Source organism: Vulpes vulpes, chromosome 7 (assembly GCF_048418805.1).
Source record: "Vulpes vulpes isolate BD-2025 chromosome 7, VulVul3, whole genome shotgun sequence".
Taxonomy (NCBI): domain Eukaryota; kingdom Metazoa; phylum Chordata; class Mammalia; order Carnivora; family Canidae; genus Vulpes; species Vulpes vulpes.
In genome coordinates, this window is record NC_132786.1 from 79,162,738 (window position 1) to 79,186,053 (window position 23,316).

General features: G+C 35.1%; 1 protein-coding gene across 5 annotated transcripts in view; it reads left to right on the forward strand.

Annotated features, from left to right (window-relative positions):
* DBF4 (DBF4-CDC7 kinase regulatory subunit) overlaps positions 1-22,084 on the forward strand; it is a 36,012-nt gene extending 13,928 nt beyond the window's left edge. For 2 of the 5 annotated variants that reach the window (XM_072764174.1, XM_072764177.1), the window contains exons 7-12: positions 9,774-9,810; positions 11,278-11,323; positions 14,585-14,713; positions 15,200-15,314; positions 18,638-18,762; positions 20,932-22,084. In XM_072764174.1, the coding sequence (XP_072620275.1) occupies positions 9,774-9,810; positions 11,278-11,323; positions 14,585-14,713; positions 15,200-15,314; positions 18,638-18,762; positions 20,932-21,925 (1,446 nt within the window). In that variant the 3' untranslated portion in view covers positions 21,926-22,084. Of the gene's footprint in view, positions 1-9,773; positions 9,811-11,277; positions 11,324-14,584; positions 14,714-15,199; positions 15,315-18,637; positions 18,763-20,931 lie in introns of those variants that run through there. The other 3 variants (XM_072764176.1, XM_072764178.1, XM_072764179.1) reach the window with 2 other exon arrangements.
* The last annotated feature ends 1,232 nt before the right edge of the window (positions 22,085-23,316 follow it).

Consider the following 23,316-nt stretch of genomic DNA (forward strand, 5'->3'; position numbering starts at 1 on the left):
GGATGATTCCATTGTCTGGATTTGCCACAGTTCATTCACCTTCTGAAAGACGTCTTGGTTGCTTCCAAGCTTTGACATTATGAGAATTATGTATATAAACATCCATGTGTAGGTTTTTGTGTGGATATTAGTTTTCAACATATTTGGATAAATACCAAGGAGCATGATTGCTGGATTATATAGTAAGAATATGTTTAATTTGGTAAGAAGCTGCCAAACTGTCTTTCAAAATGGCTGTACCATTTTGCATTTCCACGGGCAATGAATGGGCTCTTGCTGATTTCTGTTTTGTTATCGTCAGAACATATATTTTGTGTGATTTCAATTCTTTTAAGTTTGTCAAGATTTGTATTGTCCAGAATACAATCGTACTTTTTTTTTTTTAATGTATTTATTTGAGAGAGTAAGTACATGTGTGGTGGAGGGAGAGTGGAAAAGGACCGAGGGGGAGGTGGAGGGAAAGGGAGCAAATCTCAAGCAGACTCTGCACTGAATGTAGAATGTAGAGCTCAACATGGGGCTCGATCTCACATCCCAAAGATCATGAACTGAGTCAAAACCAAGAGTTAGATGCTTTACCCCCACTGAACCACCCTGGTGCCCCCAGAATATAGTCTGTTTTAATGCAAGTTCCATGTGCAGTTAAAAATGTATATACTAAGGTTAATGGGCGGAATGTTCTATAGATGTCTAATAGGTCAGATTGTATAGCTTTTTTGTTTGCATACTGATATTCTGTCTTATTCTAGCCATTACAGAAAGAGAGGGGAGTATTAAGTTGCCAAATAAATTGTGGGCTTGTGTATTTTTCCATCTAGCTCATCATAGTTTTTGATTCGTGCATTCTGAGCCTTCTTAGATGTGCACACGTCTAATATTCCTATGTCTTCTTGGTGAATTGACCTTGTTAGTATATAATGTTTCTCTGTCTCTGTTCTAAAGATTCTGAAGATACACTATAACCATGCCACCTTCCTTTTGATTAGTGTTTGTATGGTTTGTCTTTTTTTTTCCTTCTACATTTAACATGCCTATGTATTTGTTTTTAAAGTGGGTTTTTTTTTAAGATTATATTTATTCATGAGGGACACAGAGGCAGAGAAAAAGGCAGGATGTAGGCAGAGGAAGGAGAAGCAGGCTCCATGCAAGGAGCCCGATGCAGGACTCGATCCTGGGACTCCAGGTCATACTCTGAGCCGAAGGCCAGACACTCAACCACTGAACCACCCAGGCATTCCCTAAAGTGGGTTTCTTATAGATACTTGGAAGTTGTCTTTTTATTAGTTATTTATTATTTTTATTAGCAATCTCTATATTTAATTGGTATGTTTTAATTCATACTTAATAATTATTAGTATCATTTAATTTAGGCCTGCAAATATATGAATATTTTTCTTTTGGTGTTCTTTGCAATTTATTCCTCTGCTGCTTTTCAGATTGTTTGAAGATTTATTTTTTGACTTTTTGGCTATATCCATTTTTAATTTTTTGTTTTATTTTAGTGTTGCTTAGGTTAAACTATACCTGTGTAACTTTTCACAGTCTATTTAGAATTATATTTTACTCCATTCAAATAAAATGTAGAAGCCTTAAAACTTTTTGAGCCCTTTTATCGTCCCCTACCAGTCCTTATGGTATAGTTATTTTTGTTAATTTTGCATTTATTGAAAAACCCACTAGGCAGTGTTATATCCTTTTTTGCTCAAAAAAGTCATGTAGAAGAGAATGGGAAAATGTCTTTATTTTGCCTTCATTCCTGCAAGATCTTGTCACTGGATAAAAAATTCTGAATAAAAAATTATTTAGGTCAGTACTCTACAGGTGTTCTATAGCTATATTCTGACATCCATGATTTTGATGAAAAATCTACAGTCCTTCAGGTTTTTTTTTTATATATAATGATCATTTTTCTCTATGTACTTAGAGTATTTTTAATTTATCTTTGGTTTTCAACAGTTTGCTTGTGATATGCCTAGGCACGGTTTACTTAGAGATGATTCTGTTTGTGGATCCCTAAGTTTCTTAAGTCTGTAAACTTATATTTGGAAAGTTTAGGCTATTTCATTAAAATTATTTTTCTTCACTGTCCTGTTTTTTCTGTTTCTATATTTCCAGTAACAGTAAATTTAGATTTTTTTTTAATTATTAATTATAGCTAGAATACAAGGTACTTACTGGGTCCTTGAGACTCTCTTTATTTTTTCCCCATTCTTTTCTCTTTTCTTCTAATTAAAGATTTCTGTTCATCGGTCTTCCAGTTCACTAACACTTCACTTTGTCATCTACGTTGTATTTTTAAGCCCATCCAGTTAATTCTGTACTTCAAATCATGTATTTTTCACTTCTACAATTTCTTTTTATGTGTGTGTATGTGTGTGTGTGAACGAGTATACACATATGTGGTTTTTCTGTTGATAACTTAAATCTTTCCATCATTTTAAGGGCGTTTACCTTTAGAGTCTTTTTCTGATAATTTTTACATCAAAATTGTCATCTGATCTTTTTCCCTTGGGGTTGGTATCCAATTATCTTTTCCCTCAAGAATTGATGTTTTTACTGGTTCTTAATAATGTCAAATAATTATTGACTTATGTTAACTATTGTAAGTAGACTTCAGAGCTATTACAGTACTCTGGAAGATGATTTTGTTGCTGTCATGATTGGTGTGAGAGTGTGTGTGGGTGTGTGTGTGATTGTTTTAGCAAACAGTCACTGAGTTTTGTTCAAACTGTTATTACTACTTCTCAATTTCTGTACATGGTAGTTCCAGCCTCAGTTTTGGGTTTCAAAGATTTGTATGCTGCTGTTTGTTCTGTAGATGCATCATTTATAGGTTAGTCTAAGACTTGGGCAGTGGTTTTAAATCTTAGTTTTATTTTCAAAGCCTTGAAGTTAAGACTGGCTCTTATGTGGGTTTATATAGGGAGTTAGGGATCCCCTTCTCCAGCTTGCTACTTTCTGCAGTTTCTGCTTCACTCTTCAGCCCACAGTGACTCTTTTCTTAGTTCCTCTGTTCAGAAAGTCAGGGTTCTCAATTTTAGCTGCTGAAGGCACCTGCAGTTTCATAATTCTACCCTTCAGGGTAGAACTGTAAAGAAAAGAAAGACAATCCATAGTCCATGGATTCCCTTCATATTCTTTGGACTATAGGAACCTCTTTCTTATTTATTTCTAGCCAGAAATATGTGATTTATATAGGATTTATTTAGGAGAAAGAAGGCAAATGCACCCTCTGAAGGGAAATGTTCTAATTACTGCCTAAAAAAAGTAAAGTTACAGAAGTACATTCAAGGACACAAGACAAAGCACTACTTTAAAATGAAAATGACTGAACAGTTAGGTAAAAAACATAGCTGAAATAGGAAAGGGAAATGGACTTCAGAATAGTCTGAATTGGGACAATGATCCTTCAGTCCTAGATATTTCTGTTATCTGAATATCTTGAATTACACCATTTCCTTTGTGATTTATATAGGAGTTTTAGCCATTGACTCCACTAATTGCTGCCAACTCTGTGATTAGAGGTTCATCCTTCAGGCAACATTTTGAGAAAAAGAAGATAAATGTACCCCCTTAAAGAGGCCTCTCAAGTCTGACTTCCTTCTACAATATGACTGCTTTTGTTTACTTTTTAGTCCTCATGTAGTTGCTTATTGTATTTTGTCCAGAGTTTTAGCTGTAATCAGTGGGATTGATTGGCCATATTGGCCATACTCCCCCTTGACAGGAATTGACATACTGTAATAAATGTTTTAATAATTCCTTTGTTCAGTCCATCGCAAAAATTTACTGAGTAAGGGTATAAAAATAACTTATGACTATTTTTAGATTATTTCACTAACTATACCTTTCCCTCATTGGTTAATTTCTTGCTGTAAAGACAAAAACAATTATAGCTAAAATGCAAGGTATTTGTTGGATGTATTGTAAAAGTGAACTTGTATTATGTTCATTGTTTTCTTTGGTTGAGTTGATTTTTATTTTTTATATTTTCTACATTTTTTTAATTTAAATTCAATTTACCAACATCAAGTATAACACCCAGTGCTCATCCCATCAAGTGCCCTCCTCATTGCCCTTCCCCCAGTCACCCCATCCCCTCACCGACCTCCCCTCCTGCTATTCTTTGTTTGTATCCTAGAGTTAGGAGTCTCTCATGGTTTGTGTCCCTCTCTAATTTTTCCCACTCAGTTCCACGCCTTTCCCTTATAATCCTTTTCACTATTTCTTACATTCCGTACATGAATGAAACCATATAATGTTTGTCCTCCGATTGACTTACTTAACTCAGCATAATAACCTCTAGTACTATCGACGTTGAAACAAATGGTGGGTATTCGCCTTTTCTAATGGCTGAGTAATCATCCATTGTATATATAGACCACATCTTCTTTATCCATTCATTTTTCAGTGGACACCGAGGCTCCTTCCACAGTTTGGCTATTGTGGACATTGCTGCTGGAAACATCGGGGTGCAGGTGTCCCGGCGTTTTACTGCATCTGTATCTTTGGGGTAAATCCCCAACAGTGCAATTGCTGGGTCGTAGGGCAGGTCTATTTTTAACTCTTTGAGGAACCTCCATACAGTTTTCCAGAGTGGCTGCATCAGTTTACATTTCCACCAACAGTGCAAGAGGGTTCCCCTTTCTCCACATCCTCTCCAACATTTGTTATTTCCTGTCTTGTTAATTTTCCCCATTCTCACTGGTGTGAGGTAGTATCTCATTGTGGTTTTGATTTATATTCCCTGATGGCAAGTGTTGCGGAGCATTTTCTCATATGCTTGTTGGCCATGTGTATGTCTTCTTTGCAGAAATGTCTGTTCACGGGGATCCCTGGGTGGCTCAGTGGTTTGGCGCCTGCCTTTGGCCCAGGGCGCGATCCTGGAGTCCCAGGATCCAGTCCCGTGTGGGGCTCCCGGCATGGAGCCTGCTTCTCCCTCCTCCTGTGTCTCTGCCCCTTTCTCTCTCTCTCTCTCTCTCTCTGTGTCTATCATAAATGAAAATAAATAAAAAGAAATGTCTGTTCACGTCTTCTGCCCATTTAATTGGATTATTTGATTTTTTTAATAAGTTCTTTATCTCCATTCTGTAGGTTGTCATTTAGTATTGTTGACTGTTTCTTTTGCTGTGCAGAAGCTTTTTATTTTGGTTAAGTCCCAATGGTTCATTTTTGCTTTTGTTTCCCTTGCCTTCATAGATGTGTCTTGTAAGAAGTTCCCGTGGCCAAGTTCAAAAAGGGTGTTGCCTGTGTTCTCCTCTAGGATTTTGATGGATTCTTGTCTCACATTTAGATCTTTCATCCATTTTGTGTATGGTGTAAGAGAATGGTCTAGTTTCATTCTTCTGCACTTGGCTGTCCAATTTTCGCAGCACCATTTATTGAAGAGACTGTCCTTTTTTCAGTGCATAGTCTTTCCTGCTTTGTCAAATATTAGTTGACCATAATATTGAGAGCCCATTTCTGGGTTCTCTATTCTGTTACATCGATCTATGTGTCTATTTTTGTGCCAGTATTATACTGTCTTGGTGATTACAGCTTTGTAATACAGCTTTTTTTTTTTTTTTTTTTTAAGATTTTATTTATTTATTCATGAGAGTCACGGAAAGAGAGTGAGAGAGAGAGGCAGAGACACAGGCAGAGGGAGAAACAGGCTCCATGCAGGGAGCCCGATGCAGGACTCGATCCCGAGACTCCAGGATCACGCCCTGGGCCAAAGGCAGGCGCTAAACCGCTGAGCCATCCAGGGATCCCCTGTAATACACCTTTAAATTCAGCATTTTGATGCCCCAGGCATTAGTTTTCATTTTCGATATTCCCCTGGCTATTTGGGGTCTTTTCTGATTCCATACACATCATCAGGTTACTTGCTCCAACTCTGTGAAGAAAGTCCATGGTATTTTGATAGGGATTGTATTGAATGTGTAAATTGCCTTGGGTAGCATAGACATCTACACAATATTTATTCTTCCAATCCATGAGCATGGAATGTTTTTCCATCTCTTTATGTTTTCCTCAATTGCTTTCACAAGTGTTCTGTAGTTTTTAGGGTATAGATCCTTTACCTTTTTGGTTAGGTTTATTCCTAGGTATCTTATGCTTTTGGGTGCAATTGTAAATGGGATTGACTCCTTAAATTCTCTTTCTTCAGTCTCATCGTTAGTGTATAGAAATGCCACTGATTTCTGTGATTGATTTTTGTATCCTGCCACTTTGCTGAATTGCTGTATGAGTTCCAGCAATCTTGGGGTAGAGTCTTTTGGGTTTTCTATATGCAGTATCATGTCATCTGCAAAGAGGGAGAGTTTGACTTCTTTGCCAATTTGAATGCCTTTTATTTCTTTTTGTTGTCTGATTGCTGAAGCTAGGACTGCTAGGACTATGTTGAATAACAGTGGTGAGAGTGGACATCCCTGTTATGTTCCCGATCTTAGGGGAAAGGCTGTTGGTGTTTCCCCATTGAGAATGATATTTGCTGTGGGCTTTTCGTAGATGGCTTTTAAGATGCTGAGGAATGTTCCCTCTATCCCTACAATCTGAAGAGTTTTGATCAGGAATGGATGCTGTATTTTGTCAAATGCTTTCTCTACTTCTATTGAGAGGATCCTATGATTCTGTTTTTTCTTTTATTGATATGATCTATCGGGTTGATTGTTTTACAAATGTTGAACCATCCTTGCATCAGGGATAAATCCCACTTGGTCATGGTGAATAATCCTCTTAATGTACTGTTGGATCTTATTGGCTAGTATCTTGTTGAGAATTTTTGCATCCACATTCCTCAGGGATATTGATCTGTAATTCTCCTTTTTCGATGGGGTCTTTGGTTTTGGAATCAAAGTAATGCTGGCCTCATAAAACAAGTTTGGAAGTATTCCCTCCCTTTCTATCTTTCGAAACAGCTTTAGTAGAATAGGTAATATTTTTTTAAATGTTTGATAGAATTCCCTTGGGAAGTCATCTGGCCCTGGACTTTTGTGTCTTGGGAGGTTTTTGATGACTGCTTCAATATCCTCGCTGGTTATTGGCATGTTCAGGGTTTCTGTTTCTTCCTGTTCCAGTTTTGGTAATTTGTGGGGTTCCACAAATTTTATTATTTTGAGTCTTTTTTCTTTTTAATAAGTCTGGTTGGTGTTTATCTCTCATAATTCTTTCAGAGATCCAGCTTCTGGTTTTGTTTATCTGTTCTGCAGTTCTTCTGGTCTCTATTTCATTGAGTTCTGCTCTGATTTTTATTATCTCTTTTCTTCTGCTTGGTTTAAACTTTGTTGTTCTTTCTCCAATTCCTTTAAGTGCTAGGTTAGCTTGTGTATTTGAGTTTTTTCCAATTTTTTGAGGGAGGCTTGTATTGCAATGTATTCCCTCTTAGGACTCCTTTTGCTGCCAAAGATTTTGAACGGTTGTATCTTCCATTTTTTTTAGTTTCCATGAATCTTTTTAATTCTTCTCTAAGTTCCTGGTTGACCCATTCATTTTTTTAAGTAGGATGCTCTTTAACCTCCATGTGTTTGAGTTTCTTCCAAATTTCTTCTTGTGATTGAGTTCTAGTTTCAAAGCACTGTGGTCTGAAAATATGCAGGGGACAATCCCAATCTTTTGGTATTGGTTGAGGCCTGATTTGTAACCCAGTATGTGGTCTATTCTAGAGAAAGTTGCATGTGTACTTGAGAAGAATGTGTATTCAGTTGAGTTCAGATGGAAAGTTCTGTATGTATCCGAAATATATTTGGTCAAGTGTATCATTCAAGGCCCTTGTTTTTTTGGTGATGTCCTGCTTAGAATATATGTCATTTGCTGAGAGTGCCGTGTTGAAGTCTCCTACTATTCGTGTATTATTAAGTGTCTCTCTATTTTGGTTGTTAATTGATATATTTGGCAGCTCCCACATTAGGAGTATAAATATTCATAATTGTTAGGTCTTCTTGTTGGCTAGACCCTTTAAGTATGATATAGTGTCCTTATTCATCTTTTGCGACAGTATTTGGTATAAATTCTAATTGATCTGATATGAGGATTGCTACCCCAGCTTTTTTGGGCGGGACAGTTTGAATGGTAAATGGTTCTCCACCCCTTCATTTTCAGGCTGGAGGTATCCCTAAAATTTGTAGACAACAAGTAGATGGGTCTTGCTTTTTTATCTAGTCTGATACCCTATGTCTTTTGATGGGATCATTTAGTTCATTCACGTTCAGAGTAACTACTGAAAGATACAAATTTAGTGTCATCGTATTATCTATAGTCTCTGTTTTTGTGGATTGTTTCTTTGGGCTCTCTTTCTTGTACAGGGTCCCCCTTAATATTTCCTACAGAGCTGGTTTGGTGGTCACATATTTCAGTTTCTGCCTATCTTGGAAGCTCTTTATATGTCCTTCTCTTCTGAATGACAGCCTTGTTGGATAAAGTATTTCTTGGCTGCATGTTTTTCTCATTTAGTACCCTGTATATATCATGCCAGCCTTTCTAGCCTGCCAGGTCTCTGTGGAGAGGTCTGCTGTTAATCTGGTATTTCTCCCCATATAAGTTAAGAATCTCTTGTCTCGAGCTGTTTTAAGAATTTTTCTCTTTATCTTCGAAATTTGCAAGTTTGACTATTAAATGTCGAGGTGTTGAATGCTTTTTATTGATTTTTAGGGGGTCCTCTATCGCTTGGATCTGAATGCCTGTTTCCTTCCACAGATTAGGGACATTCTCACCTATGATTTGTTCAAATATATGTTGTGGTTCTCCCTCTCTGTCAACGTCTTCTGGAATCTCTATTAGACATATATTCTTCCGTCTCAAGCTATCATTTATTTCCCTAAGCCTTTCCTCATGAGCTCTTGTTTTTCTCTTTTTTCCTCAGCTTCCTTCTTACCCATCAGCTTGTCTTTGATGTCACTCCCTTTCTTCCACTTCATTGACCCTAGCAGTTAGAACATCCAGTTTGGATTGCATCTCAGTGAAACTATTTTTAATTTCGGCCTGATTAGATCTCAGTTCTGCAGTAACAAAGTCTCTAGAGTCTTTATGCTTTTTTCCAGAGCCACCATTAACTTTATAATTGTACTTCTGAATTGAATTTCTGACATGGTATTTAAATCCACATTCTGTAACTGTGGCAGAGAATACTGTTTCTGGTTCTTCTGTAGTGAATACTTCCTTCTAGTCATTTTGTCCAATGCAGACTGGCTGAATGAGCAAGCTGAGTCAAAACTATCAACCACGACCTTGTTAGAAGCAAATACTTTCTGTAGCATTCCAGCTGTTCTCTCTTTACATATGAGGCCCAATTCATAGGTGTCCAGGATGTTCTGAAAGTTATCTAGGTAAGTTTGTGGGACCAGATGAGTTGAAGACCCCTAATCTTCCACCCTCTTGCCAGTGCCCCCTGGTTGAGTTGATTTTTATTATTATTATTTTTTAATGATTTTATTTATTCATGAGAGAGAGAGGAGCAGAGACACAGGCAGAAGGAGAAGCAGGCTCCTCACAGGGAGCCCGATGTGGAACTCGATCCCTGAACTGGGATCACGCCCTAAGCCAAAAGGCAGATGCTCAATCGCTGAGCCACCCTGGCGTCCTGGTTGAATTGATTTTTAAAAGCAAGTTTTTCTTTTTTTCCCCCCACAGAACTGTAGTAATCACCTTTTAAAAATATAGTTCTTCACCTTTTTTTTTTATACAGTTCTTTTCTTATATGATTATCTTCTGGATAAAAATGAGCAGTTGGAGTTGATGCTTTCATTGTACTTTCAAACCCAGTCCGTTCACTTTTTTTTTTTTTTTTTTTTTAGGGGAAAAGAGTAGGTATTGGCACACAGAAAGCAAGAAGTAAGTATTTTGTTATCTTTACCTGTATTTGATTTGCTTTTAGAAAATAAACCTTTAAAAAATCCTCTAAAGTAACATGTTAACAACCCTTCAAGGAATGTGTTTAGTAGGTCTTAGCTTTTTTTTAAGACTGTGGACCTCTGTGGCATGCTGGTGAAGCGTACAGACCCCTTTACAGAAAAAATTATTTAAAATCATTTTAAAAATTATTAGATTACTGAAAAAGTCAGGAAGTGAAATAAAGTCAAAATATTTTTAATTTGTAATGACGCTATACATGATTTTTTTTAAACGTTTAAAACAAGTTTTAGCAGTGATTCTGATTGCTACTCTTAATTTTGAAGTGGTGAGCACAAATGATGCTTTGAGATATCTTTAATAACTAAGATGATCTGAAGGTATTTCTTTGATTTGGTTTTAGAATTACAGGGACTGCTAATATCCCTGTGATCCTGTTGCTTATATGCATAACTAGAGGAAGCATTAAATTTTAGGGATCAGTGGAATTAGAAGTTGGATTCTTTTCCTCTCATGATTCTCCTGAATTCTATTCATAGATTTTTGGGGGAATCCCCTCATTTTAAGAATCTCAGAGTATAGACAGAATTTCTTTGACTTCGGAAATGAACTGATACTTTAGAATACCAAACCTGAGACTTAGAACTGCGAATTGAAATGAAATAGATAAGGCATAAAGATAGTCCTTGACTTAAGATGGTATGCCTTAAAATTTTTCAACTTTACAATGGCGCAAAAGCAATACACGTTCAGTAGAAACTGTACCTTGAATTTTGAATGTTGATTTTCTTTGGGGTGTGTAGTATGCCATTGGATAATCTTGTGATGCTGGGCATTGGCAATGAACTGCAACTCTCATTCAGTCACGTGGTCAAAGGCCAAACAATATTGTTTTTTGCTTTTCATATAGTATTCAACAAATTACATCACATATTCAACATTTTTTATATAATTTTTTTAAAGATTTAATTTATTTATTAATGAGAGACACAGAGAGAGAGCGCGCAGCAGAGACACAGGCAGAGGGAGAAGCAGGTCCATGCAGGGAGCCTGACGTGGGACTCGATCCCGGGTCTCCAGGATCAGGCCCTGGGCTGAAGGTGGCACTAAACCGCTGAGCAACCTGGGCTGCCCTCAACACTTTTTTTTTAATAAAGTGGGTTTATGTTCAATGATTTTGCCCAACTATAGGCTAGTATAAGTATTCTGAGCATTTTTTAAGTTAGGCTACGGCTAAGCTATGGTGTTTGATAGGTGTATTAAATGCATTTGGAACTTAGGATGTTTTCAACTTAAAAGGGGTTTGTCGAAGTGTAACCCTAATTGTAAATTGAGGAAAATATCTGTACATGGTTTAATGCGATTTTCTTTAGCCAGAGTTTTTTGTTTTGTTTTTTTTTTTAATTTCCTGCATTTGTACATATCTAATATGTTTTTTATGTTCTCAAGCAGGTAGACTCAAAAAACCTTTTGTAAAGGTAGAAGATACGAGTCAGTAAGTATCTGAGTTCAGTCAGTAATATATAAATGTAATATTAAAAGAGAAAATTAAAAAAAAAAAGAAAATTTAATTAAGCTATCTCCTCTAATACTGTTAGGTCTCTTTATGTTACATTTATATTATACTTAATATACAGGTGGCATAAGTTGCAGAAAATAGCATAACTACTTTTTGCTCAAAAATTAAGAATTTTTAGCTGTTTCAGTATGCTATAGATGATAATTCCTTGAAATGTCTAGAGCAGTCATGAGAACAGCTCATTTCAAATAACCATTCACTAGCTAAATATACCATATGATTTAGAACTACTACTTAAAGATTGCTTCTACTTTTTGAAAAATATTAGGTGCTATTTGAAAGTAACATCTAATTTAGTAGCTTTCCTGAACTTATTCTAAAGTTTTATAGAGTAATCTTAATGAGGACTATTTACAGGTGAATTAATTTGGCATGGGAGATTTCGGTAACTTTTTCTTGACATTTTAGTTACTACTTTAGACATGTGTAATTAATTCTTTTGGGTACTCACTGAAGTGACAAAGATGTGTTGAATGCTGCTTTATACAAAATGTATTACTATGAAAAAAAAATGCAGTTCAAAAGTAGGCACCAGTACATGGAAAGACCTCTCATCATCTTGGGTTGGAAGACTTCATATTGCAAAGATGTCAGTCCTGCTTAAAGCGGTCTACAGATTCAGAATAATTCCTATCAAAATCCCAATGACGTTTTTGCAGAAAGAGAAAAATCCATTCTAAAATTCATACCAAATCATCCAAAGTAATCTTGAGAGGAAAAACAAAGTTGAAGATCTAAACTTTCCTGATTTGAGAATTTACTATAAGCTATAGTAATCACAACAGCCTTGTTAATGATATAAAAACAAATGTGTAGACCAAAAGAAAAGAAAGAGCTAAGAAATCTTTACATGTGGGTCAAATGACTGTTGATAAGGATGTAAAGATCATTCAGTGGGGAATGGACAGTCTTCAGCAAATGGTATTGGAAAAACTACACATCCACATGCAGAATAAAATTGGACCATTAATTTATAACATGAAATTAACTCAAAATAGATCAAAGACCTAAAAGTTTAAAACTCTTGGAAGAAAATAGGGGAAAAGCTTTATGACATTGAATTTTGCAGTGATTTCTTGGATATGATGTGAAAAGCACAGCAACAAAGTTATAAATTTGTGTACACAACAGAGTGAAATGGGATGGAACCATGGAATGGGAGAAGATATTTGTAAATCATATATCTAACAAAATAAAATATGCAGGGGAACTTAGATGATGGAATGGGAGGACCTAAGCTTATGGCTTCTCTTGTGTACAACTGGTTAACACAGCCCTTACATCCAAATAAATCAGAGAATGATCTGAAAGCTGGCAGAACAAACTTCACAACTGTGTAGAGAAGAAGCTACATCTGAGACATTAGGAAGGGCAGAGATGGTGATTAGGAGCTGCCTACAAGAGGGAGGAAGCTGTAGGCCTTGGCTCTGAGAGGTCAAATCACTAGGGAGCCTTTTAGGGGAAGATTAATCCCCATAGGGTCTGGCTTTGAAAACCAGAGGGGTGAAATTCCTGACTTTGTATAACCTGTGAGCCTGGGATCCTCGAGCTTTAAAAGTCAGCTAGCTGACTCAGCACTGGGTAAGCTAGGAGGGCAAGTGATAGCTGGATCCCTACTCTTAAAGAGACAGCAGCCTGTGGAGAGGCAACGTAGAATTTACAGCTGGCATAATACCTGAGGCAAACAGGCACACTGAGTGATTTAGTGAATTGCTAAAATACTGCACCTGAAACTAGTAAGACTGTGTTAACTATACTGGAACTCAAATAAAAACCTAATTTATTTAAAGATGAAATATGAACAAGTCAACAACAGAAAATCAAATTATCAGTTTTTTGTATTTTGTTTTAAGATTTATTTAAGAGAAAGCATGCTTGCACTCCTGAGTATAGGGAAGAGCAGAGGGAGAGAATATCAGGCAAACTCCCTGCTGCCCACCTTGGTGCTCTGTCTCAAGGTGCATGAGATCATGACCTGAGCTGAAACCAAAATTCCGACCCTTAACTGACTGAGGCACTCGGTGCCCCTCAAATTATCAGATTTAAAAAGTGGGCAAAGGCCTTTACATTCCTTTAAGATAAACAAATTGCCAAGAAACACATTAAAGATGTTCAGCATCACTAATCATCAGAGAAATACAAGTGAAAACCACAATGAGATATCCATCGCCTCGCACCCATTAGGAGGCTGTTATAAAAAAACAAAACAAAACCTTTAGAATTAAAAAAAAAAAAAAACAACCTTTAGAATAATAGGTATTGACAAGGAAGTGGATGGTTTAGAACCCTTGTGCACTGTCGATGGGATTATAAAATAGTGTAACCACTACAGAAAACAGTATGGATATTCTTCATAAAATTGGAACTGTGAGATATGATCTAGCAGTTTCACCTCTGGTTATATATCCAAGGATATTGAAAGCAGGGTCTCTGAAAAGGTACTTGCACATGCACATGCAGCACTATTTATGGTAGCCGAGTGGCAGAAATGATCCATATGTCCATCAACAGATAAATGGATTATGTGATATATACATAAGATGGAATCTTATTCAACCTTAAAAAGGAATGAAATTCTGACACATGCTCTACAACGTGGATAAACCTTGAGGATATTATGCTGAGTGAAATAAAAGGAAAAATATTGCATGGTTCCACTTGAAGTACTTAAGAGTAGTCAGACTCATAAAATGGAATGATGATTGTCCGGGGTTGACAGAGAAGGGAGAATGGGGAGTTACTGTTTAATAGGTATGGAGTTTTTGAAAGATGAAAAGAGTTCTGGAGATGGATGATGTTAATGGTTGGAAAACACTGAATGTACTTAAAGCAGCTGAACTATAGTCCTAAAAAAGGATAAGATAGTGGCACCTGGCTGGCTCAGTTGGTAGGGCATGTGACTCTTGATTTCAGAGCAAGCCCCCTTTTGGGCAGAAAGATTACCTTAAAAAATGAAAAAGGTTAAGATGATAAATTTTATGGGTTATTTTACCATAATTAAATAAAATTTTGTGCTTTTTAAAAAAGAATAGATTTAGGAATTGGGAAGGGAAACGTGATTTCCATTATTTATTTTGGATTCCAGATAGATTCCATGATTTTGAAATACAAGATTTCAGTTGTATTTTTTTTATCATAAAGAATCTCATGTACTTGTCTTTTTGTTTTTTTATTTAGACTTTATAGACCATTTTATCTTCAGCTGACCAATATGCCTCTTATAAATTATTGTATTCAGAAGCCCTCCAGTCCATTTGATGTAGATAAGCCATCTAGCATCCAAAAGCAAACTCAGGTTAAACTAAGGTTGGTTTAACCCTCAAGTAATTTTTTTTTTTCTTTTTAAGCCAACATTTAAAATAATTCATGTAATGCCATGATGGGATATGTGTGTGTGTGTGTGTGTGTGTGTGTGTGTGTATTTGTGATCACTCTTAAGGTTTTTCCCCCTGTATATTTTTAACGCCCCTTTGTTGGATTAGAAGTCTAAATCTCTTTTAAGTATGTCACATTTAGACATGTTAGATCAGTAGATTAAGGTTGAACTGTGGCTTGCAAATATTTACAAATAATTAAAATGCATTACTCTTCCTAAGTGATCTGAAATACTCTAGAATATGCACTACGTTTTTTAGTTTGCTTCTCAATTTCTTAAAAAGAAATATATTTAAAAGTATTTGTTGATATAAATATCTGTGGAGATTATGGCATGTTTGATACATGAGGATTGTACATTCTATAAATTACTTTTAATGTTCAGCACTTAATTATTTCATCATATATTTCTATTAGAATCCAAACGGATGGCAATAAAGGTGGTGGAATCCCAGTTCAGCTCCAATTGAAAGAGAAGAAAAAAAAAGGATATTGTGAATGTTGCTTGCAGAAATATGAAGATCTTGAAACTGTAAATGTGATTTTGTATTTGGGGTTGATATTTCTAAAACTATGAATATTTACAATCTAAATTTTAGCTTATTTTTCTTACTGTGGTTTACAACTTGATAATGACTAAATAGCATGTATTTCTTTTTTATACTATTATCTTAAATTTTAGAAACTCAAAGTGGGAAAATGTATATTGAAAAGTAATTTTTATTCAATCAAATGTTTATTAAGTACCTGTGTTGTACCAATCACTACTCTGGAATACGCAGTATTGAACAAAAGAAACCAGTTCTCTACCTTTGTGAAAATTACATTCTATGGCAGGGAAGGAGAGATAGCTAACCTCATGGTAAGAAAATAATTAGGTATATATAGGGAGAATATCAGATGTATTCAGTGAGAAACTATCAAGCAGGAATGGGGCTATAGGTATTTATTTAGACAAGGAATAGCTAACTGATCAAGAGATGTTTGAGTAGAAACCTAGGAAGTGAGGGAATAAGATTTGTGGATATTGAGCAGTATAAAAAGTGTTAAATTAAACTGATGGATGGGATTAAAGAAACCATTAAACTAATGGTGAACACCTGGCAGAAGTGTTGAGACTTGGTCAGATTGTGAATATAATCTAAAGGTGGGGCAAAGAGGTTTTGCCAAGTGGATTCAGTGTTGGGAGTGAGTAGAAGATGCTTCAGGCCAGAGCAATTAAAAAATAGGTTTATGATTTACTAACGGAAGGATGAGAAGAAAGTAGAGATTATTCTTTGAAGTAGCAGAAAGAGAATATTTGGAAGGCGATTTGGGATGAAGATAGACTTTTGAAGATGCAAACTATTTATAGTTTGTCAAGTGAAATAAAAAAAGAGCTTTGGATCCATGCTGCCCAGGTTTGTATCCTGGTTTCCTGTTTGTGTGACCTTGGACAGTGGCAGGCTCTGCTTATTAAATTTTAGTTGTTACTATTTAAGTTGTTCATTCTAGTAGGTAGGTGTAGTAGGTAAGTAGCACTAAAACGTGCTTGATTTGGAAGAAGATGGTGGGGAAGTTAAGGAGAATATTTATAAATATCTAGGAGATAACCTATCTCTTTTCAGACTCTAAATTGAAGTTTTATTTTTTAATAACTCAAAATATATTTGTGTTTTGTTCTCATAATAAAATATGATTAAGATGATTTTTTTAAAGATTTTATTTATTCATGCATGAGAGACACACACAGAGAGAGGCAGAGACAGGCAAAGAGAGAAGCAGGCTCCGTGCAGGGAGCCCAATGTGGGACTCAATCCCAAGGCAGACACACTCAACCACTGAGCCACCCATGCATCCCATTTTAAGATTGTTTTCATTCAGAAGCTAATTCTATTTCAAATATTTCCCTTCCAAAAATCATTTTGAAATTTAAATTAGAGATTAGTCCCTAAATCTTCCTTTGCTGTTATTACAATAGAATAATTTACAAGGATTTTTTTTTTTAAGATTTTATTTATTTATTCATGAGAGACACAGAGAGGCAGAGACATAGGCAGAGGAAGAAGCAGGACTTAATGCAGGACTCGATCCCAGGACCCTGGGATCACAACCTGAGCCAAAGGCAGACACTCAACCACTGAGCCACCCAGGTACCCCAGGGATGTTTTCCTTAATATCACTTTATAATCTTAATTTAATGCTCAGAAAACATTGGGACAAAAAATTAAAAACCTTGGTCACTGATTGACACAAGGAAGGAAACTTAGTAGTAGATGATGAGATTGATATTTTAAAATCATTTTTTATTAGTTTTTATGTATATTTCCTTAGTCACTGAGAATAGAATGCTCTTGTTTTTTGAATCTTAGATTTCACAGTGCTTCATTTCCACCTGCATCAGGGCATTCATTTAACAAATTTGATTACTGGCAATTAAGCAACAACAAACAGGCAAACATATTCCCCTTAGATATCTTATGGTTTAACAGAGAAGGTAGATCTAAAACAATGCGCTTGCAAGTAGGATAGTGATAGTGTCACAAAAGTAAAGTGAACAGTACAGTAGTAATAATGAGAGTACTTAAGGTAGGATGAGGGGCATAGAAATAGAAAGCTCAATTAAGAAAAGTAATATTTAAATCAAGACTAAAAAAGGATGAATGATAAGAGGTAGGGTTGAGAATAGGGGGCAGCTTTACAAAAGCTGGAGATTTCTCCCAAGAACAGGAATAAATGGATTGTGAACTTAAAAGGTTAATGTTTCTTTTTAAATTTTAATCCTCATCTATTTAGCATTACTGGCCATAGATAATTTGTATGTGGTAAATTTTTCAGGTAATAATCCAGAATACTATTTTTTTGTGATCACTGGAGAATTTAGTTTTTGGATATACAATCAGATCATCAAAAGTTACATGAAGCTGGAGTAACAGAAATGATCATCTTGGTACAGCCTTCTAAGTGGTGTACAGCCTTTTAGATTCAATTCCTTGATCAGCTGACAGAAAAGTAATAAAATTAGCCTGAAGCCTCTATACCTCTTTAGGGGGAGCTTTATTTCCTTGGAGTTTTATCCCAGTGCACTGAGCTTGTTTACTTTTGTTCTTCACCATTCTTAAGACTGAGAATAACTATCAACTATATTTCAGTTTTAAAAAAAAGAAAGGCTGAGAATAACTTATATATCCTCTGTTATAAGCATTGGTTAGTTGAGATCGTTTACTTGCTCGTTCTCATATATTTTCCTCAAATAAATTTTTTTTAATTTTTTTTATTTATGATAGTCACACAGAGAGAGAGAGAGAGAGAGAGAGAGAGGCAGAGACACAGGCAGAGGGAGAAGCAGGCTCCATGCACCGGGAGCCCGACGTGGGATTCGATCCAGGGTCTCCCGGATCTCGCCCTGGGCCAAAGGCAGGCGCCAAACCGCTGTGCCACCCAGGGATCCCAAGAAATTTTTTTTTATACTTAACAACATTCATTGTACTTCATTTGTTTTTGTAAACTGCCTTCTGGACTCTTGTTATGTTAAAGTATAATATTTATTTAATATTTTATAAGCCCTACTATATTTAGGGGTAATTGTATAAGGATAAAATAAAGGGGAAGAATTTCTCAATATTAGCACACTGTAAATTTTAAATGTTACTGTTGTATTTGTCCATCTTTATCTTCATTTTCTGATGTAGTTTATTCGTTGGCAATTCCATTTAAACCACAAATTTACTTAACATTCTTTGGAGTTCCAGTAAGGGACATTTCTTTAGAGTAGTTATTAGAAATCTAGTTTTAGGAGCATGAAAATATTAGAAAACTTGAACAAAAAGAAATCTATTGGCTTTAATATATGGCTTATATGCTTTTTTGTTTCAGCATCTTCTAAGTGAACAACACAGAAACTTTGCACAGAGTAATCACTATCAAGTTGTTGATGATATTGTATCTAAGTTAATTTTTGACTTTGTGGAATATGAAAGGGACATGCCTAAAAAGAAAAGGTAATTTATCAACCTAAGTTTTAAATTGTACTGGCATATTAAACAATTTCATTAAACTAAAAATAATCCAAAGTTTTCTGTTCTTAAGAAGAAGAATAATAAATTTTCAGAATGTAAAGAACTGATTACTTCTTTTCTCTTCACTCCCACCACCCCTTCTCCACTACCAAAAGTGCTTCTTTTAGATTAAGGTTTTCATCTTAATGTTAGAGTCTAAAAAACCAGACAGTAAATATTTTAGTTTTTGAACCATAACATCTTTCTTTCAACTACTTAGCTTTTTGTCATTGTACAACGAAAGCAGCTTCAGACAATGTGTAAATGAAGAGATGTGGCTGTGTTCCAATAAAACTTCAGATTTGGTCCATATCTTATTTAGTTTATTAGCTTCTGGTCTAGGACCATAAAGTTTACTGACTACGTGAACTAAAAAAAACTAGAATTTTTAGTTAATCTTAAGGAGTTTAAATAAACTTCCTCCACTTAACCTCTAATAGGTCTTCTTTATACTTTCACTGAATACATTTTACTTAAGTTCTACTTGCCGATAATTACTAATGGTTCTGACAGGACTTTAAGTGTGAATATAGTGCTGTTCATTGATAGTTTACTGCACATTGACTAAATGATCCTGGTTAGATTGTCCCTATAAATCCAAGCTTAAAAAAAAATTCTTTTAAATGCTAAAATTGATGATAACTCATTAGGTTATTCAGTCCTTATATCTGTTTTTATTTATTTATTTTTTTAATATTATTTATTTATTCATGAGAGACACAGAGAGAGAGAGAGAGGCAGAGACACAGGCAGAGGGAGAAGCAGGCTCCATGCAGGGAGCCTGACGTGGGATTCGATCCTGGGTCTCCGGGATCGTGCCCTGGGCAGAAGGCAAGTACCAAACTGCTATGCCACCCGGGCTGCCCCATTATATCTATTTTTAGACTAATCTTAAGGCATAAGGACGATTAGAAAATTGGATACCAAGGTACAGCTTTTGAAAATTAACTGGGAAGTCTTGACTTATATCTAGGTAGAACAGTTTCTAAACTTCATATTTCTGTAGCATTCAGAATGGTTTTTCATGGGTGACTTAATGATATTTGGAGAGGAGGCATATTTTCAACTATTAAAACTATATCGGCTACTGTAAGAATATAAAATGCCCTAAAAATTTAATCTGCAAAATTCTGAACTAGTACTTGGATATAAGCTGGTTTTTCCTTAATTATATTATCTGCGCAATTTTTATCTGTGTACAAGTCACCTAAACATCTTTAGACATTAAACACCTAAAGCAGTATTGGACTAATATTTTCAATTTTTAATACTCCCATTTGTTCAAGAGGAATCTTAAGTGAAAGTATAAACAAATATAAAAGGGTCCATGCTGGTTTTGAAGAGGCAGACTGAATTCTGTATTTCTCTAGTGTTATCTGTGATACGTATAACATAAAAACATCGGTAGTGAGCTGGTAATATATAATTTAGGATTGTGTAATACAAACTAGCATACCAAGAATATTAAGAGACTCCATGAAGAAGAGGTTTTCAGGTCAAATACACATGTGAAATTTCAGGATTACTATTTTTGTCATTTATAGAGTATCTTGGTGTCTTTACACCAAGTTCCTGGCTTGATTTGTTCTTATATATTTTGTACTTAAATATAAATGAGTATATGTTTCTGCCCTATCTCCCAATAAATACTCATTTTTTACATTGTTAAGTAAAAAGACAATATTGATATAAATGAAAGCATAGAAGTTAGGATATTTTTCAGGATGAAAACAAAATTGAGAGCAGAACCAAATCCCTTTACTGTCATCTTTCTTTGAATTACATGGTGGAAGTAGTTTTAAACACCACATTTAAGATACTGGTTACCTCTGAGAGGAAGGAGAAGAAAATGGATGAGAATAGGGGGTACACTAGAGTTTTCAGCTGTGTCTATAAAGCTTTAGTACTTGAAAAACATCTGAAGCAAATTCAGCTAACTACTAAGATTTCAGTATTTTTATTTTTATTTTTATTTTATTTTTTTTAGATTTCAGTATTTTTATAATATTTTCTAAGTTAAGTAGGTTTCATAAATAGTTTTAAAAGATTTTTAATTTGACTTTTAAAATCTCAGGAATTTTTTATAGCAGTTTTTTCTTTTTGTTTTTAAAGAATAAAATACAGCATTGGATCCCTTTCACCTATTACAGCAAGTGTCCTGAGAAAGTGTGAACCAAGAGAAAAGCTAGAATTGCAACATATTTCTCAGAAAGACTTCAAGGAAAATAATGTGCAGGTAATTGAGCAGCGTTTCCTGTATAAAGAAATCCAGGAACCTGAACAGAAGTTTGTATCTATTTCAGAATGTGTCCCCTCCCCTTCAAGTGAATTGAGAAGACTGGATGAGAAAGTAACTAGTAAATGTTCTACGTTCAATCCAGCTGAAAATGACATAGGACAAAATTTTACACATCTGCCTCTGCATAAAAATAAACAGGAATGCATTCTTGACATTTCTAAACATAAATTAATGACAAATGAAAAGGACTTCAAAGAACTAAGGGTAGATAATTGTCCACGTAGGCTGCAGACCTCTGTAAAAGTTTCTCATGTCAGTAGTATGGATAATACTGCATCTCAACCAAAACAAAAGTCAGATACTGAGCTTTTTTCAGCAAAGGATCTGAAGGAAAAGGACCTTCTTTCAATATTTGGTCATGATTCTGGTCGGTTAGCAGTAAACAGTTTACAGGAGCACCTAACAATTCGGGCAAAGACTCCATCCCGAAGTCCCCCTGAGGAGCCCAATGAATGCAACTTCAGCAATATGGATGGTTTACAAACTTCTGGTACGATCCATCGGAAAGTGAAAATATTATTAGGAAGAAATAAAAAAGAAAATCTGGAACCAAATGTGGAATTAGATAAGAAAAGAACTGAATTTGTTATTACACAAGAAAGAAACAGAATTTGTAGTTCACCAGTACAATCTCTACTAGACTTGTTTCAGACTAGTGAAGAGAAGTCAGAATTTTTGGGTTTTACAAGCTATACTGAAAACAGTGGTATATGTGATGTTTTCGATATTTGGGAAGAAGAAAATTCAAATAATTTGTTGTCAATGTTTTTCTCTTCCCCTTCAACTTCTACATTTACTGGCTTTTAGACTAAAAAGTAAATACCTTCTGGAAGTGATGAAGATCATATTCTTGAAATTTTTATAAATATGTGTAAAAATACTTAGTTTTTTTTCTTTTTTGTCAACTTTGTTTACAGAACCAAGTGTAAATGTTAACAATAAAGATGATGTTTGCGTTTTTCTACAGAATTGAATACCTATTATAGAAAAATCGTAGAATAAACTTGTGGTTCGTTTTACATACTATGTATTAAGAATTATGAATAGTAATTGTTAAGTGTTACTGAAAACTAATTTCAAGTGAAATTTTGGGAATATACCAATATTTAGTATTATAAATTTGGATATAATCTAATTCTTTCTAAAGTATTAAAATAGATTCTCATAATAACATGGGAATATTGCTTTTAAAAATCTAATTTTCATACAAAAGGAAAAAAATTTTTGTTTGGGTTCTGGAAATCTTTAGTATTTGATATTTGACCTAGTTGGACCATGCTGGTGCGTTGGCACTGAGAGAGTTAGGTTATTTGCAGGGGTAAATAGAAGCCATAAAGGAAAAACTTAGCCAGATTACTAAATGGAACAAAACAATTTTTCCACTATTAATTATTTACCTTTAGAAATAAATTCTTCCAAAAATGACTCATCCCTTAATTTGGGTCAGGAAATGAAAGAGGGAGGATAGCATTTAACTCTAAATAAAAGTATTGAAATATATATGAAGATTGCTTCTGATCAGGTACTTGGCAAGTCAGTAACTTAGAGAATTTTCAAATATAAGAGAAATTTCAACTTACTTTAGATAGTAGAGGCATTTGCCTTGGAGTGTGTTCTTACAGGGGTGAGACATTTACAGCTGACATTTTTCAGAATCAAAGTTGGTTCCATTGAATATTACATAAATATATTATTAAAAATTAACTGATTACCCATCATAATTTTTTGAAATCCTGTATGGCTCCCAGCATATTAGTTCATATGTTTTGTTGTGTGTATTTTGACTGTTTGGAAGTCTCAGAAATACTAGCTTTTCAACAATTTTACTGGTAATACTAGTACATTAAGTAGGATCACTGAAATGTTCTTTTTTTTTTTTTTCTTTTTAAAGATTTATTTATTTATCCATGAGAGACACACAGAGGCAGAGACATAGGCCAGAGGGAGAAGCAGGCTCCCTGTGGGGACCCTGATGCAGGACTTGATCCCGAAATCCTGAGATGACACCCTGAGCTGAAGGCTGATGCTCAACCGCTGAGCCACCCAGGTGTCCCTGAAATGTTCTTTACAGTGCATTTATGCAAACCTCGTTTCCGTTGTATAATTACTATACCATTTTCTATCACAAATCCATGTGTGTATATGTAAATCTATGTCACGTTTTACAGACAGCTTCTAATAACCTAGATGCAACTGCG